Source organism: Serinus canaria, chromosome 1 (genome assembly GCF_022539315.1).
Source record: "Serinus canaria isolate serCan28SL12 chromosome 1, serCan2020, whole genome shotgun sequence".
NCBI lineage: Eukaryota > Metazoa > Chordata > Aves > Passeriformes > Fringillidae > Serinus > Serinus canaria.
In genome coordinates, this window is record NC_066313.1 from 26,195,950 (window position 1) to 26,213,338 (window position 17,389).

Here is a 17,389-nt window from a genome sequence, read left to right on the forward strand (position 1 = left end):
GGAGTCCACCCGGTTCCATTGTGTGGCTGAGAGTGGATGTGAAGTTGAACAGGGTACTTTGGTGCCTGGGTTTCTTACCTCCCACCTCCCATGGCAGATTATTTATCTTTCTGCCTTTCCTGTGCTTCCACTTACACAATCCTTCTTTTGCTGTTCACTACTGCATTGGCACTTCTGGAGAAATCAAAACTCCTGTGTTTTTCTCAAGTTTAGGGTAAATAGTCTGTACTGCTGAGTCAAAAACTGCTCACAACAGGACACTGAATTTTATTGAGTAATCATGGCATTTTCAAGCAAAAACTACCCACAGCAAGCAGGGAGATTACTTACAACTCAGAGGACACAGAAACCACTGCTGAAGAAGAACAAGTTTTCCCAGTGAGTAGGTACTTTGTCAAAATCACTTTATGCAAAAAGGGAGAGCTGACTTGAATTTATGCTGTTCCTCCTCCTCTGACCTACCCACGTGTGTTCTTTTGCAGCCTGGGCAATGGTTTGTCTAGATGGAAATCAAGAGCAGTTCTCTGTGCTGGCCATCTCAGACTGAAACCACTGCCAGTCATTCCTTAACTCTCTTTTCTTCCAAGCTCACCTGTAGTTTTCTCTTCACCAGGAGCAAAACAAGAACAATCTGCTGATTCCTGACAGGCAGCTGATGCTGCTAAAGGGAGCAAGGCCCATATTGTACCTACCATGGCAACTTCTGCTGGCTAAAACAATATAGAGGAGCAGATTTCCTGACTCACATCACACACACACAAACTGCAAGCCCAGACAAGGCATGAAGCATGTAGACAGCAGATTTCTTGTGATTGGCTTTAAAAGGGACAGGCTTCTTCTGTACTTTTCCCAAAACCTTTGATTTGCACGTGTGAAACTTCCATTTTCCTAACCCCTTCCTGGGCACTGTGATAACTTTAAAGAGGTCACATGTCAGAATTAATGTTGTGAAAACTATTTCTGTCTGTTCTTGGGATTATTACAAATCCATAAAGCCTCGTTCATGGAGAACATCAACCTTAGGGCAGTACAGACACTAATATTTATTAGAGCAAATCTAACTACCAGGTGCTTAAAAAAAGCCCAGCCCTCGTCTGGCACCTTTGCATCCATGCAAGCAGAGATCAGGGTGAAGCTTCTGGAGATGGAGGTCTGTAAAGTAAAGGAGCAGAAGAGAGCATGTGGCAGTGACTGTGCTGGGAGAGCAGCAACTCTAGATTTAGTAACAGTTCAGCAAATGTTTCACAAACCTTAAATCTCAGACCAACTGTTTGTGGTGGGGGAAAAAAGCCCCTTAAGCCTGTTGCATCAGAATAATTGTTAAAATGACCCAGGATCACATTCTTAGTGTGCTATAGAGAAAATGAGATAAAATAATTTTAAAATATATTCCCACTCAGTTCCAGATCCAACAGCTGTCTCTCTCAGTGTTTCCTATTACAGACATGGGATGAAATAGTGCCTGCTCTGGAGCTGGTGACAAAGCTCTAGGATACATGAGATTTCAGTCATGGCTGAAGCTAAAAGCTTTACAAATTAATCAGGATCTCCTCTTATCTAAAAGGGGCATTTGATTAGGCTGGAAGAAGACAGAGGCTCTGCCCGTGCTGCAGAGTCCCTGCCCAGCAGCTGTGCCTGGGGAGCCACCTAGTGCAGCCACAGCAGAGGCTCCCAGAGGACTTGCTGGTGGCACCAGCCCCTCACAGGCTGTGGCTCATGCTGAGGAAGTCCCCTCCTGTCCCGTGGCACTGCTGCAGCCAGGCCAGCTGAGGTCCCTGCACAGCAGCATTGCCTTGGACCGTGCATTTTCCAAGTGATTGTCTGGTGCTGGCTCATGTTTGTGCAGCTCTGGGCTGCAGAAAGAATCCTTCCACCCAGCACAGGATGGCTCTGAGACCTAGAGCTCCTCTGGGGCCACACACTGCAGCTGCTGTGGAGGGACAGGGCTTAGAAAGCAGGATTTAAGCAAGCCAGGCTGAGGTAGCTCAGGAGAGCACTCTTGAGAGTTCAGGTATGAAGCAGAAAGACGTGCAGGCTAAAAATTACCCACAGCACAGACACTGAAATGGAGCCAGAGCTGGAGCTGGAAGAGGCACTGTAAGTCCTGGCCAATGCACAAGAAAAAGCTGTCAGAATTGTATGTGATTTATTAGAAGAGCTGCAAATACAGGCAAGGTAAAGGGGCAGAAAGTAGGTATGAACACATCCCTGTGCTCACATGCTCTGGGTGGAGAGAGATCATTCATCAGCTTGAAGGCAGGAACATGCAGTGCCTGTTCAGTGCTCTTGGGTTCACACATCCAGAGCCAGCCAGCCACCAGGACATGCCCAGCTAAAGCTGCTCCTCTGGGAACTTCAACACAGCCACAACTCAAGGGAGCTTGCTAGCAGTGGAAAAGATCTCCCTCTAAAAAACAAAATGGAAAGAAACACGTTGAGTATTGGTGCCAGATCTATGGCAGGTGATGCAAAATAAGTCTCTGTAGCACTGCAGTTAGCATTGACAGTAGAGTCCAGGGAAAATGCCTTCTGTTTCACAGCCTTAAAATATCCCTGCAGTTCCTGGACAGTCAGCACCTGCCAGGCAGGGTCAGCTCTTCACCAGCCTTCCAGTGCTCTCCTGAGGGTGCCTCTAAGGTCTTGTGCTCTGTTTTCTCTGCCCCTGCAGAGTTCAAGGGGAAGACTGAGGTGAAAATCCTGGAGGGGGACATCCGAGATGTGACATTCCTGCACCGTGCCTGCCAGGGGGTCTCCCTCGTCATCCACACGGCTTCCCTCATTGACACCCTGGGCCTCATCGACAAGAAGCTGCTCTGGGAAGTCAATGTGACAGGTGAGCAGGGGAAGCACCTTCCTCAAAGCCACATCTGTGTCCTCACCACTGCTCAGGGGGGAGCACCTGAGCCGTGTTTGTTTTGGGCCAGGTCACCGGGGTTGTCCTGCATCTTGCTCAGGCATACCCAGGGGTGCAAATCCCGTGTCTGTGCAACCCCAAGAATTTCTGGGCTTCTCCACACCCAGTCTCTCCCACTTCAGGGCAGTGCAGGATCTCTCCTTCTTGGCAACACTTCTGTATGCCCATGCTGAGGTCTGCACAGGCCCTGCCTTCAGCAGTGATAGTCATAAACCCATGCTCAGGGGAACTTTCTGAAAGCAATTCCCCTCTGAAATCCCAAGGCTCACCTCAGAAATTGGTCCTTACTCTCACCCCACATGGCATCCTTGCCTGTGTACATTTTTCAAAGTTTACAAATACTGCAGACTTTGGCTGCAGCTACAGAAATGTTGCATTGATGATATCCCAGAGCCTGCAGCTCTCTCCTTGCTATTCTTTCTCTTCTTCTTTTTCTCCTTTTCCTTCCTTTGCCTTTAAGTCTGTGTGTGCAAGAAGGCAGTTGAGAGGAACAAGAGCTCTCCCATCTTGAGCTTATAATTCAAAATTCCCCAACAAACTCAGAGCTTTGGGAGGGAGGGGTTTCAGGGGCTCAGGGATGGGATTTTCCCTTCCACTAAGGAACCCCCATTCTTCAGGGAATATCAGGTGAAGAGAGAAAGTTTAGCCTTAGGAATGTAGCATCACCTACCAGGAAGTTTAAATGTATTTCCTAAAAGAACAACTTCAGCCCCTGTCTGTGATGCCAAAACCCCCAGTGCCACCCAGAGAACTGGCACTGCCTGACCTGCATGCACACTGGCCTCCCTGGCTGCCTTGCTTCAACTGCCTGGGGCAGATTTGGGGAAGATGTTCTTCTTTACACAAACAGCTTTCCCAGTCCTCTGTTCCTCTCTGCCACAGCCACAGAGCTTCTTCACAGAAAAATAAGGAGCATACCTGTACAGGCATCACTTTCACAAATATTGGCTGCTCACCAGTGTTCAGAGGAAGAGAGAATTCTTGGCAGTTGAGATGTTTCTTACATGTACTTAAAAACAGTGGGATGGCATTTCAGTTATTTTAGTGTGGCTCATTCCCTGTATCATTAGCTTCCAGACTCTTTCATTTTGGCTCAATCAAAGCCACAAATTATCAGTGATCAAAGCATAGAGAGCCCACTGGGCAGCCTCTTAGGCCCCTGTCAGGAGGGAAGAGTAGAAAGGCAACTTCCTGGAAACCTGTGCATTGGGTAATCTAAAAATATACCTGGTTGGTAGTTAAGAGAGAGGATTTCTAAAGCTCTGTCTTGATGACTGTGCTCCTGCTACAATCTGTTTTTTCACAGCAGAATGCGCTGCTTAAACACATTTTACCGTGGGGAAAAATAAAAAACAACTACCAAAAAAAAAAAAAAAAAAAAAAAAAAAAAAAAAAAAAAAAAAATCAAGCTACTATTAAAATGTCCCAGAAAGCTGCCTATGGGTGACAAAAGCCCACTGGGCCAGGGAGGATTAGCTGATAACATTTGCTAGAATGAAATCCCATCCACAGTCCTGCTCCCAGAGCCAAGTGGCCACAAGGTCACAGAGTGAATACTGCTGTCCCCTCTTCCCTGTTTTCTTCCATTTCCATTCTGATGCTCTTCTGGTTTTCTGATCAGCCAGGACACTGCTATATATTTCATGGGCTTGCAGGATGAAAGTTTTGTTTCTCCTGGAAAATAAAACTCATGTAGTATCAATGTTTCAAGAGTCAGGTGTGGATGTTCACGAACCAGGACAGAAGGGAGAAACTTAAGCTTGCCTTGGTGCAGGGCTTTCCTCCATTACCACACAATATCTCAGAGCAAATATATCTTTTTTAGGAAAGAAGGGAATCAAATTTTTCAAAGGAAGGGAATTGAGAAATTAATTAACTATAAATAAAGCAAAATACCTTCTGTGAACCAGATCCTCAACCAGAAGGGCAAACAAACCAAGGGGACCCTCTCACTAAATAAAGCATGCAATACAGTAATAATTTACTTATTACATGCTATATAGAAGATACTCAGATTCCCATTACTGTAGCATCTTTAAACTTTTACACACAATTTTGATTTACAAATAAACCACATTTTATTTGGGTGAAATTCATCTTGAACAGATACCAACTGTCAAGATAATTTTATGATTGCCTTTTTCTAAAACTTGCTATCTCATTTCATTTCATCAAGATCTTCTGCATTTGATTACTTTCCCTCATTTTTCAAACAGTATTGACAGCAGGAATAAAGCTATTATTTTTAAAATAATAAAATAAATATTTTTTTTTCAAGATGATCCTGGCTTTTATGTCATCTAAACAGGGTGACTTGCATGAACTCAGTTTTCACATTAATTTATTCCTGCTTGTGTAACTTTTTTCAGTGCACTTCCTTAATGTTTCTGAAAGCCTCATCCAGATTTGTTTTCCATTTGTTTCAATTTCTTTCTTTTTCTTGTTCAAGCTTGAAAAGAGGAGTTTTGGTGCCCTAGCAATATTCAGTTCAATAATTCTTCCTATTTTTCACTCATTAACAAGTCCATATTTTGCTGCCAATATTCCTGGCTCTTCTGAACCTCTTTAATTCATTGTATTTGTTTCAGTCACACTAGCCTGGTCTGCACTGCCTTCAGTTGTTGCTGTAACAGACTGAGCAGACTTGGAAGATCTTTAATGTGCCTCACTGCCTGTGCTTGATTGTATCCCCTGGATTTTAGGCTACACCCTTCTGGTACCATAGCAGTCATTTTAATTTAATGTTCCTTTGCCAAAAATGTTTCCAAATGTCTTTGAGCTGTGTCTTCTCTTCCTAATTTGCCGGCCTTTTTACATTTCATTTCTCTCATTACAATAAGTAAGGCAATTTCTGCCTCAAAGCTGGGTAGAAAAAGATTATTCTAATTGCAAGTATAACAACACAACTTATTAAAGTATTTATTTCCCCCTTCAGAGTATAACAACACAACTTATTAAAGTATTTATTCCCCCCTTCAGAGTGCTTTCCTTGTTTAACCTTCTTGGCTATTTAAAAGACTTTGAACGACCGACCTCTGCTGCCCCCAATGAAAGCATTAAAGGATTTAAAATGTAAGAAATCCTGTACTGCTGCAAGGAAAAGCCAGAAGAGGAGGCTTACACACACAAACCTCTCTTTTCTCATTGCACTTCATGATCTTTGACTACATGTTATCGTGCCTTGCTTCACCATGTTTCTCTCCAAGCCCTTCTCTTTAGTCAGTCAAATCCTGGATAAATTTGCACTGGGTGTGAGTGCACTGATTTTGGAGCAGACTTTCAGGTCCCATAATAATTCTGTCCCTTCTTAGCAAAACACCCAAGAGCATCCTCAAACTTGAAAAACATGGGCTTTACCACAGAGCATGGATGATACCTAAGGGGAGGGGCAGCTTCTGAAGGTTCTCTGCCTTAAGCCTACTCAAGTTGGCACAAGTCCCTAAATTCGTGGTCAGTTTCCATGCTAAGTTAAAGAAAGGCAAAAATTTGATTCTTTTCATAAAAAAACCCCCACAACATGCAATTAGGATCAAAATTCACCCTTGTTTACTCTGAAGGTGCAGTGATACCATGAAAATACAGATTCAGAGCAGGTTCAGTGTCACTGAATATACGGCCCTGTTCAGGCAGGACAGGATCCTTCCAGTGGCAGGGAGGGAGATCTGGCTCAGCTCAGGGCAGATATGCTGTTTCTGATCTGAAACCCCCACTTTTTCCTGGTTAGGAGGCCCTGACCTAAACTGCCTTTCATGTTTGTTTTCTGAAGGCACTCAGCTGCTGCTGGAGGCGTGCGTCCGCTGCAACATCCAGCACTTCATTTACACCAGCACCATAGAAGTGACGGGCCCAAACTGCAGAGGGGACCCCATCTTCAATGGGGACGAAGACACAGCTTATGAGAGCACATCCAAATTTCCTTATGCCCAAAGCAAGAGACTGGCAGAGGAGTCTGTGCTGAAAGCAGACGGCCAGGTGCTGAAGGATGGTGGCACTCTGATGACCTGTGCCCTGAGATCCATGTACATTTTTGGGGAAGGCTGCCCCTTTCTCCAGGGCCATCTGGATAAGTGCCTGCTGAACAAGAACATCTACCTGCGCTTCTCCAGGAAGGAGGCTCTGGTGAACCCCGTGTACGTGGGCAACATCGCCTGGGCTCACCTGCAGGCGGCCAAAGCCCTGCGTGCCCCCCAGAGAGCCAAGCACGTCAGGGGCAGGTTCTACTACATCTCAGATGACACCCCTCACATGAGCTACGCTGACCTGAATTACGAGCTGACCAAGGAGCTGGGGTTCGGCATCGAGCCCCGGCTGCCCATGCCCCTGCCTGTGCTCTATTACTTCTCGCTGCTGCTGGAGGTGCTCAGCTTCCTGCTGCGCCCCTTCGTCCGATACGTGCCCTCCACCAACCGCCACCTGGTCACGCTGCTCAACACCCCCTTCACCTTCTCCTACAGAAAGGCTCAGCAGGATTTTGGCTACGTGCCCCGCTACACGTGGGAAGAGGCCAAGCAGGGCACTGGAGAGTGGATCGCCTCGGTGATCCCCCAGAGAAGGCTGTGCTTGCAAAGCAGCACTGCCTGAGCCTGGAGAGGAGCTGAAACCCAGCTAAGCAAGTAGGGCCTTGAGCCACAGGAGAGCTGGGGGAGCAGCAGCAAACTACAAAGCATTTAAATGAATCCTTTGTGTAAGAGCCCACTGAAACCCCTCACCCCCGACCTCAGAATAAATAAAAGTGAAATGTACCTTTGTTTGTTGAGTACAGGCTGATGAGGGTAACTGTACTGCATAGCCCACACCCACCTGTACATCTCTGCAGCACAAGGACTGATTTTAGCAAGACTCCACACAATCCATGGTGTGAACACTTCAGCCTTTCTTTCCCTCCACGCCACCTCCAAGGCTTTTGTAAAACACAGCTTGTCCTAGAAGTATGATTACACTTTACAAATGTGCACCACTCAGCTACACCCTGTTCACTCAGAGTTTGCCAGCCTCACCAAACAGGCAGCAGGCAGAAGCCACCTGATGGCAAAAGCTGCAGCCAATCTTGTTCACTTTTTCAAGGGTGCTGTGCATTTCATGTTCACCTGACAGCCAAACTTTGGGCGCTGTAAGCATCATGAGAGCACAAGCACAATGTAAGTGCAATACAGTTTTAGGCAGGACAGTGTGTGGAGGGAGAGAAGGGACAGATTTGGTCAGGTGAATTCTTCTTTATACACTCTCATTTTGCAGTAAATTCTGTGGGTGTCCAGCAGAACAACTTCAAGAAAATGAAAGGGAGAAAAATATTGCAGGAAGGCCTTGATCACAGAGGGGTTGCCACTGCAGAGACAATATTTGTGACCACTGAGGAAAACTAAAGAGTGCTGAAAAAAATCCTGCTCTTACCACGTTTCAACTGGGAACAAAGGCTAACCTGGGCTGATAGGTACACGTGTGCTGCCCCTGTGCTTCTCTGATGGCCACATGAGCTTCTGCACAATGTGTAACTTGACTTGTGGGCAAAAATACAGATCTCGTCTGAATAAACAAATCTGATCCAGTGTTGGTTTCTCAAACATGCTTCTCTTCTCACCTGCTGAAAACAACTCTAAAAGATGGGAATTTCTGTCTTGTTTTAGAGGTGTGAACAGAAACATTTCACCTGACTCAATACTAATGTAGATAAATCACCTTTCCAGGGGTGCTGAGTGCCTGAAGTCTGTGCTGAGTTTAATTATCCAGCGCCCTAAACACTAGATAGCCCCAGTGCAAACATTACTGTGTGCTTCAGTAACATCTTTGGTTAACTGGGTAAGGTCTGAAGTAGTAGAATAGCAGAGTGACCCGAGCTGTCAGTCATGCTCTGGGGACCCAGATCCCCACAAGGGATCTTTGGTTTCCATCTGCCTGCAAGGAGATTGCTTAATCCCTCCCTGCCTTCAGATGTGCCTTTTCACCTTTTTTGCCATGGTGACAATGATTGTCAAACATCCTGAAGGAACACAGGACCTCTCTTCCAAAGAGGTCTGGGGAGAGAAGAAAAGGTCACAGCTGCTTTGGGTGCAGCTGCTTTAGGCCCTGGCAGAGCATCAGCTGGTCCTGTCAGGCCTCTGGGACACTGCACTTAGATCTCTGTGCTTTTTTCTTCTCCATCCCCTTCCATGGACATTGCTCCTCTTCCCTCCCCTGCAGGCACACTCTTATTTTATTTATTCTGCTCTCTGCCCACCCTTAGAAAAGCTAAAACGTGTTTGACACAGTAACACCCACAGTTTTTCTAGGCTAATGATATTTCACCCTAATGCTCAGTGAGTGCCAAGCAATGGGTGCAGCCATGGCTGCTCTGGCACTGAGGTAGGAGCAGGAAGAGCAATCCAGGCACAGGGAATGAGAGCAGGAAAGGAAGAGGGAGAACAGCAGCAGCAAAGCCATTATTCCACAGGGGGAGACACTTCACACGTCAAAGGGATGGGGTATTAAAACACATTCCAGAAAACTGGGACATCTTTCCACATGTTTAACAGAGGCCCTAAAATATCCACAGATGCTGCCAGAGAGAATAAAGCACACTTTTTCTTCCACAGTCCAGTGACTTTTTTCCCAAGTGCAAGCTCCCACTGCAAGAGCTTTCTTTGCCGTTTTTGCCTTCACAGGAAGACAGTGGGATCTTTCATCTCTCCAAGAGCCTTGCTCCCAACATTCAGATTTCTAAGGGCCAAATTCCTCCTTTGTTGAACTTCCTCCCTGTGTCTTGCTACCCCCCTCCCTTCCTTCAATCCCCATGACAAGCCATTCCTGCTTACAGGAAGCTTATTCCCCATTTCTGTCCCTGCCTGAGCACCCCTGGGTTGGCATCTCTGTTGTCTTTTGCTTCAGGTGGCTGCCCAAAGTAGTGGAATAAAGCATCCTGGAAGCCCAAGGGAGTGGCTACCTGAGACATTTTTCCTGCTGCTCGGAGGCACTGGAGCTGTTGTGTGCTGTTACCCAGTGACAAACACAAGCCAATAAGGATTTGCCAAGGATACCAAGAAGGAGAACAGGCAAACTTACTGCAGAGGGTTGATTCTCTGCAAGTTTGCCCTCCAGCCTACTTTGCAGTGGCTTGTTTCCATGCTCTTACCCTTGGCAGGTTGGCAAAATGGCTACAAAATGTACTTGATCGGGGGGAGCCTTGTTGCTTTTAGGTCAGCTGACCAGGACCATTCCTCTGATTTAATTAGTTTGTCTGGCAATCAATAAAGCAAACTATTGGTTATCAATGAAGCTCCACTGTCAACAGCATCACAGTCAGTAAGAAGAACTTTACTTCTGTATAAACAATGGAAAAGAAAACAAACCCCAAGACATTAAGGCTACTTTGCTGGAAAGGTGTTTATTTACCCTTCAGACATGCAGAAAAGGAAGAAATAGCAAATATACATCAGTGATACTTACATGCTACAGGCAAATTAATGACTTCTGGTTCCATCAGGTTCAAAACCCTATATTTATAAAGACCACCATTTGCTGTTAAATATTTTGCCACTGCAGAGGAGCAGAGTTTTGCTTGCTAAAAGGGCCAGGAACTATAATAATGCACATTTTGAATGGATTTAGGGACAAGGAAGAAGCTGTAGAGGAACAGAAAGAAGAGTGGCTATCATGTCAATACCAGAAATCCATGCTTGGAATTGGTATCATTAATATAGGATACAGTCAGTGGAGGACAGTTGGATAGTTGATGCCAATGAGCATGTTTTTGTGAAAAATCCATTTTATCAGACAAGCATGACACTGGTATCCTGAGTGCATTGCAGACTTCAAATAACAATAATTTGAATATGAATTTAAATGAATTAATACAGACTAAATTATAAAATCACAAAATTATTGTTAACTTTCTCAGTAATGATCTTTAAAATTGCTTTTTTTTTTCCTTTTTTAAAGCTTTGGCTCAGTTCACAGGCTTTGTGCAGAATAACAATGTGAAAAGTTATGTACAGCCCCTGTTATGTAGGAAACCAAAAGTACCAATTGTCTCTTGACCTGAGAAATCTGTCACTTACACATGTAGCTATAATGGATTACAGTGGCTCTAAAGCTAATTTGGGAAGTGGGAGCTCAGTTGGGTACATTCCTGAAGAACACCTTCACCACTCCCTGCCATGACCCCTGCACTCCCATGTAATACTCTTCTCCCTCCTGAAAGCTCTCCCTCTGCACCTCCATCTCAGCTCAAAATCCACTGGATAACTGGAATTCATGTGTGGCTGTGCAATGGATTTCTTACTCAGACCAGTGATTGCTATTTCTAGACATTCCTCATTCACAAAGCTAAACTTGTCTCATTTCTTAAATAAGATGTGTCTCTCCAGTGCTGGCAGCAAGCACTGAATAATAAGTAGTTAAGGATTAATCTGCAAAAGGGAAAAGAACATTAATCAAAAATAAAGATTTATTTAATCTCCAGCTTGATCCTATAACAGGTGCCACTCAAAATGCTTAACATGCATTGTGGAACACCGTCAAGACAGAGAAAGATGGGGAATTTTTTTGCTGCCTAAAATGTGGAAAGACAATCCAGAAATTTGAAAGGAAATAAAATACATGTGGGCAAAAATTGCTTTGAAGGTACTGATATACTCAGTAATCATCTCATCCTTTCAGGTGTTTTGTTTTTTGGTTTTTTTTTTTGTGTGTGTGTGGGTTTTTTTTGTTTTGTTTTTGTTTTTGTTGTTTTTTTTTTTTTTTTTTGTAAAAAGAAAATAAATTACAGGAATGAAGCACCTTCAGCTTCTCTATTTTCTTTTTCAAATATTCTTGCACCTCAACATTTTCTATGGGGTGATTTCATCAGAAGCTATATATATTTTTTTCTGATCATGCCACATGCAATTCTAGTTATCCATGTAGGTTTAATTTATCCAGACCAAAAGCACACTGGATTTCTTACACGCACTTGGGCTTTCCACATGCTCTATTTGCAATTTATTTGTGCTGATGACATAAAGGAGCGCTGCACACTCAGCACTAAGCCCAAGAAAGTTCACTTTCAGGGGGGAGTTTCTTTTGGTCCATCTTGGAATTGATGTCTCTTCTCAACAGGGCTCTTGAAATCATCTCTGGCCCGCAGGTGCTGCTGCAGCAAGGGTCTCTCTGGCCAGCCACGAGCAAGAATCAAGAGATGAAAGCTGTTTGACCCCGATCATGGCACGGCAGGTTTTGCCTGTACAAAGTGGGTGAGGCAGCCATTCTGCAGTGTTCAGCTTCTCCTGCTTCCTCAGGAGCCTTCCCTCAGCCCCCTTAAATGAACTGGCGATGTATTTACAGAGAGGAGGCAGTTCCTTTTACAATGACCTCGTTTAATTTGAGCTCTCTGTTCCTGGCACTGCTCTAAATGAGGGAAAGGAACCAGGACAACTTCCCAGCAGGCGCTGGATCCCCTCTTGCCACAAGCTCTGTGATTACCTGCGAGCTGAGCGGCTCCTCCTGCAGGGCCCAGATCGCCGCTGGGCTCTCCTGCCCCTCAGTGCCCCCGTGCCCCCTCCGGGGCTCTGGGAGCAGCTCTGCGAGCCAAGCTGGCGTCGGGGGCTGGTGGCAGAGGGCAGAGCTCGCTCATGCACCGGGAAGGCGGGTGGGAAGTGGCCTCGGACACTTCTGGGAGAGGTCCCGGGGTAAGGACCAGATCTGCGTTCAGATCTCGCCGTCCTGTCCCAGGGAAAGCTGCTTTGGGCCAGGGATGTCCTGGAGCGGCCGCTGGGTGGGGTGAGTGCAGTGTCAACCTGCGGCTTTCCCTGCGTGTCCCCTCCCGGCAGCTCCTGGCCGAGGACACAGCGGGATGGGAGCCCAGGATCAGGACTTGCTCCTCAGGGGCATTTCCTCCTTTTCTTGGCGAGGGAGGAGTGCCCGATCGGCTGCTCGGTAGGGCTGATGCTTTGCTCCGCACAGCTTCCATCCGCTGGCTCTGTCGGTCGGTGCCTCTCGCTGCCACAAGATGGTATCCTCAGCGATGGTTCCCCCTCGCTCGGCAAAGCCCAGCTTAACATTCCGACTGCGGAGTTTCTGCCTTCACAAAGTCTGCACTTTTATCACAAAAAACACAGTGCAAGGTTGCTGGTGTGGGCTGCCTGCTGCTGGGTACGGGGGATCCAGACAAACAGAGACAAAGGATCAACCCTGATACATCACAGAAGTAAGTATTCATCCCACCTCGCCTCCTGCTAACATTCTTGGCTGTTTTGCAACCCAGGAAAACTCCTATTACTAGTCAGAATTTCTCAACGTCACTTTAAGGGAATGACTTGATACATGTATTTTAAGAAAAGGTCTCAGGTTCATTCTCTGAACGCTGCTCCAGTGGGAGTGATGCCACGCTTAGCTGTGACAACACAAGAACTACAGCACAGCTGAGATAGTGTCTGGAAGATGCTTCGAAAACCAGAGTGTCACTGTCTAGCTTTTTGTTCCTGTCTGAGAACAAATTGGTTAATGCACTGGAAGTCTGCTGGGTCTCTCTGTACAAGCAGATTATCAGCACAGGATTAAAAAAATCCCTTGAGTTTCTCCCTTGCTTCCTCCCTCCAGCAATCCTGCAGCAAGTGATGGAAGAACCACAGGTGATAGACTCAAGGTCAAGTGTGTGAATCCCATTAAAGTGTATGAATCCCCTTCATTCATTTCCACTTTGGTGTGGAAAAATTATTCTGTCCCTATGAAGATCAGTGCAAGAATCCTAAAGTGACTCTGGGGCTCACATTTATATCACAGGGACATTTTACCTGGATGTCCTGTTTTTGAGTGTTATGTTTTGCACCTGGTTACTGGGAGCTACCTCACTAAAACCAGGATGCTGCCAACTTTGAACCAGAGCAGTCAGCAGGATCAATTGCATGGTATGTCTATGGAACAAAGATCCATGTCTGCTTCACATTTAGGTTGTAAAAAAATAAAAAGTTGTGTTTTCTGAAAAGCAAGTTGCCCTTAAGTATCTGTAGCAATGCTCTGGGTGAGCCTAATGCAGGAGTGCCCACTCTTGATCATTTCATGATGCAGGAACTTCTGCCAGATTGGAAGTTAAGCCAAGTTTTATTTTTCCTTTATTTTTAAGTGTGGTTCTCACCATTCTGAAAAAGAAAAAAAAGGTCAGGGCTTGGAAATATTAAGCTATGAGTGACACAAAGGCTCAAGATTAAATAAAATCCCACAACTGCAGACATGGAAAAAGATCCTCAAACTCATTATTTAGAAGCAATCTCATAATTCTTGCAGACTGACTCATCAGTTTTTGAAAAATCAGGCTTGTCAAGCAGCTGAAGTACAGCCTTTTCCCAACAGGAGCCAGTTAAAATCTCATGGTGCCCACAGAGGTTACAGACCCTCCACATCAGGTGATTTTTTTTTTTTCCCTTCAGGAAGAAGGCTCCTCACAATCACAGTTGATGTCCCACATCACAAATGGATTTAATCCTTTGTATTGATTTTCTGATCTGTTCAGGGCAGACTGCTGTGCCCCCTGTGCCTGGCTGGCTCTGCTCAGCCTCACTGACTCCCCAAACCAGGAACTTTGCACATCCTGGCAAGTTAAACCCACAGGAGTGGGCAAAGGTTCAGCATTTGGGAGACACTGTGAGGGTTTGACATATGAACCTTAATGTTCAAATGTCACCATTCTGGAAGTCAGTCTGATACTATTATTGAAAAGAAACTATGACTTCCAGACTCTGAGCAGACCAGCACCAGAGCACACCCAGCCACATCCTTGCCCTTTTCCAACAGCTCAAGCTGGCAAGAAGTTTCTACTGCAGGAGTAAAAAAAGGATGTGGGCAGAGCATCTTCCTGATGCAGCAAACCAGCATCTGGCACCGAACATAACCTGTTCAGGGGAACATCTCCAGGGCTACACACTGTGCTCTGTGAAGCCTGGATGTGCTTAAACCATGGACTTCTATTAAGAAATAGCATGAGCAGGATCTGGAGGAAATTTGAGGCAATATATTGAAAGGTATTCTTAGAGGACACACTTGAAAAAGGAGCATTTGTGTGTTATTTAAGCTAATGAAAAGTCAGCGTAACGATGTCACCTAGATGTGGCAGTGAATTTTTCACTGTTGTCACTGAACTCATCAAAGCCTGCTTCACAGCAAAGCAATTAATTCCACAAGTTGATGGCTGGTGTGCATTCAAAGATTTCGAGGATTTTTTTCCTGTGGAAAATTTCCACTTCAGTTGCAAAATATCTAATGAGAACCTGAAAACCTAACTTTGGTGTGATACTAGAAGTACAGTGTGGGAGTTTGGCATAAGGTTTAGCAGACTGTAGTACTGGTCTGACATAAATGTTACACTGGTTTTAAGATTTGAGCACACTAACAGCAAGAATCTGTGGATTCTTTGAAATTATGTGCCTGGCTAAAGTGTACAAAATGCATGACCACGTATCAGTGCAGAGCTAAGAGAACACTTGCAAAAATGCCAGAGAGGTGTCAGGGAAATCCCGTGATGTGAACATCAATTAGTGCAGAAATAGCCCAGAGGCATAAAGTGCCTCAAGTTTGGGATGTGTACCCAAACAAAGGACAAGATGAGCCATCTAGAACTGGGTGCAAAAAGAATTTAAATGCATGCAACAGAGAGTATCTTCAGAGATTCTCTCTTGAGGGTACTGGTGATCCTCCCTTATTTTGCTGTGTAAGAATTACTGCATAAAGGATTCTATTTGCAGACTGTACCACTCCTTTGTTTTAATATAATATCCTTAGTTACTTGGGTTTTGTTCAGTAACAATCTTTAGATCAAAAGAGATTGGTGTCCCTATGTTGTTAACACTGTGCTCCAACATGCTGCAATCTGTTTCTGATTTCTCCACAGAAAATCCAGTGGCGAAAGGTCATTGGATAACTGTGTTAGAAAACTTAATTGGAAGTCTTTTGGTGAATTCCTATTCATCATTACTCAAACAGCATAGCAAATGTGAATGAGTAACTCCCATCCATGAAGGGCTTTTTACTTCCTGATTCCATGGCATTTTACACTCACCCTGCCCTAGAAACAGATAACAGAGCAAAGGAAAGAGACTTTGTAAATTCAGCCCTAGACTTAGAGATCCCACAGGAGCTCTGGAATGCAGGACAGCAAAGGACCTCCTACATCCTTGATTCAGGTACATGAAACTGCTGGCAAGCACACATCATCCTTTTATTCAGCAGATAAACATGTTTTTACTTCTAGGACCTCATTGTCAGAAATGATTCAGGCTTTGCAGGTATCAGTTTGTGTGGGGCTTTTGTGCAAGGTTTGTCCTCCAGGAAAAACAGCTTTTCTCTCTCCCAGGCTGACCAACCACTTGATGTGTTGTGGACAGCAGATATCCCCTCTGTCAACCTTCCACTTTGCCAGGCTGAATTCCTCTCACCTCTCCTGCTGCCAGGTCTCTCTCCATTCCCTGGTAAGCCTCAGTACTCCTGTCTCCTCTGAGACAAGCCCTCCTGAATACAGGTGACCAGAACCACAGACCACATCTCAGAGGTGTTCACCCATCTCTGCACAGCACTGACATGTTTCTATGTCATCAAACAGCCTCTCAGTGCATGGATGCCTTGCCAGCACCATGAGGCTCCCTGGCAGAGCTCGCTCTGCTCCCTGACAGCCACTATTGATTCAGTAAGTGACTGGACTAATTCCAGAGAACAGCCCCATCTCCATGGATGTCAAGGCCTATTAAATACCAAGATAACCACCTATGGCTCAGGAAGCTGCAGATCACTTCAGGGTATGTTTGTGAAGTATCAAAATTCACTTTCCTTCTGTTGGAATTTGCTCTTGATTAGAGCTGAGTCAAGATATGAGGTCAGACAGACCTTAGTTTTGACTCAGCACAACCATTTTAATTTTCACTTGATTTTTTTCACCCTGCACTGGTGATCTGTGTATTATGGCTGACTGTATGTTCCATTTTTTCTGTTACCCATTTCAGATTGACAACATCCCAGACTACAGTGAAAGGTTTTGCTCCTCATCCCAGGAGGAACGACTTTGCATTTTGACTTTTTAAATTTCTTTTGTCTTCTTCTGTTCCAGGCCTCAGCATTATCTGATCTTTCATTCTCTGTATTGACAATTCTTTCTAGATTTTCCTACAAACAAATTCATCTTACCATTACAGACAGACATCACACCTGCCACCTGTGACTACTTGGAAACCACCTAAGAGAGCAAACAGTGACACTGTTGGTACATATGAACACAGTGCTTTTCCCTTCCTCCCCAAATTCTTCCCTGAATTTTTACCTGCAAGTAAGTTTGGCTATATGAGTGACTGCTCTTTCTCAAACCATTTCTCATGGGAGTTGGCTCAGCCTGAAATATTGTCAAAAAGACTCTTGCTCTTCATATTAAAAAAAAACCAAGCAAGCACACCATCACCAACCTTCACACATCCCACACGTGAACCAGCACAGATAGAGTAATGCTTCCTTTCCAAAGCCCACAGAAAGCCTATGCCTTTGCACTGA

The 17,389-nt window shown here is 45.1% G+C and overlaps 1 protein-coding gene across 1 annotated transcript in view; it reads left to right on the forward strand.

Moving 5' to 3' along the window:
• Positions 1-7,662, forward strand: part of LOC103827136 (3 beta-hydroxysteroid dehydrogenase/Delta 5-->4-isomerase-like) — a 15,592-nt gene extending 7,930 nt beyond the window's left edge. Inside the window, exons 3-4 of the mRNA XM_030234994.2 lie at positions 2,669-2,833; positions 6,681-7,662. Coding sequence (XP_030090854.1) covers positions 2,669-2,833; positions 6,681-7,495 — 980 coding nt within the window. The 3' untranslated portion in view covers positions 7,496-7,662. The remainder of the gene's footprint in view (positions 1-2,668; positions 2,834-6,680) is intronic.
• The last annotated feature ends 9,727 nt before the right edge of the window (positions 7,663-17,389 follow it).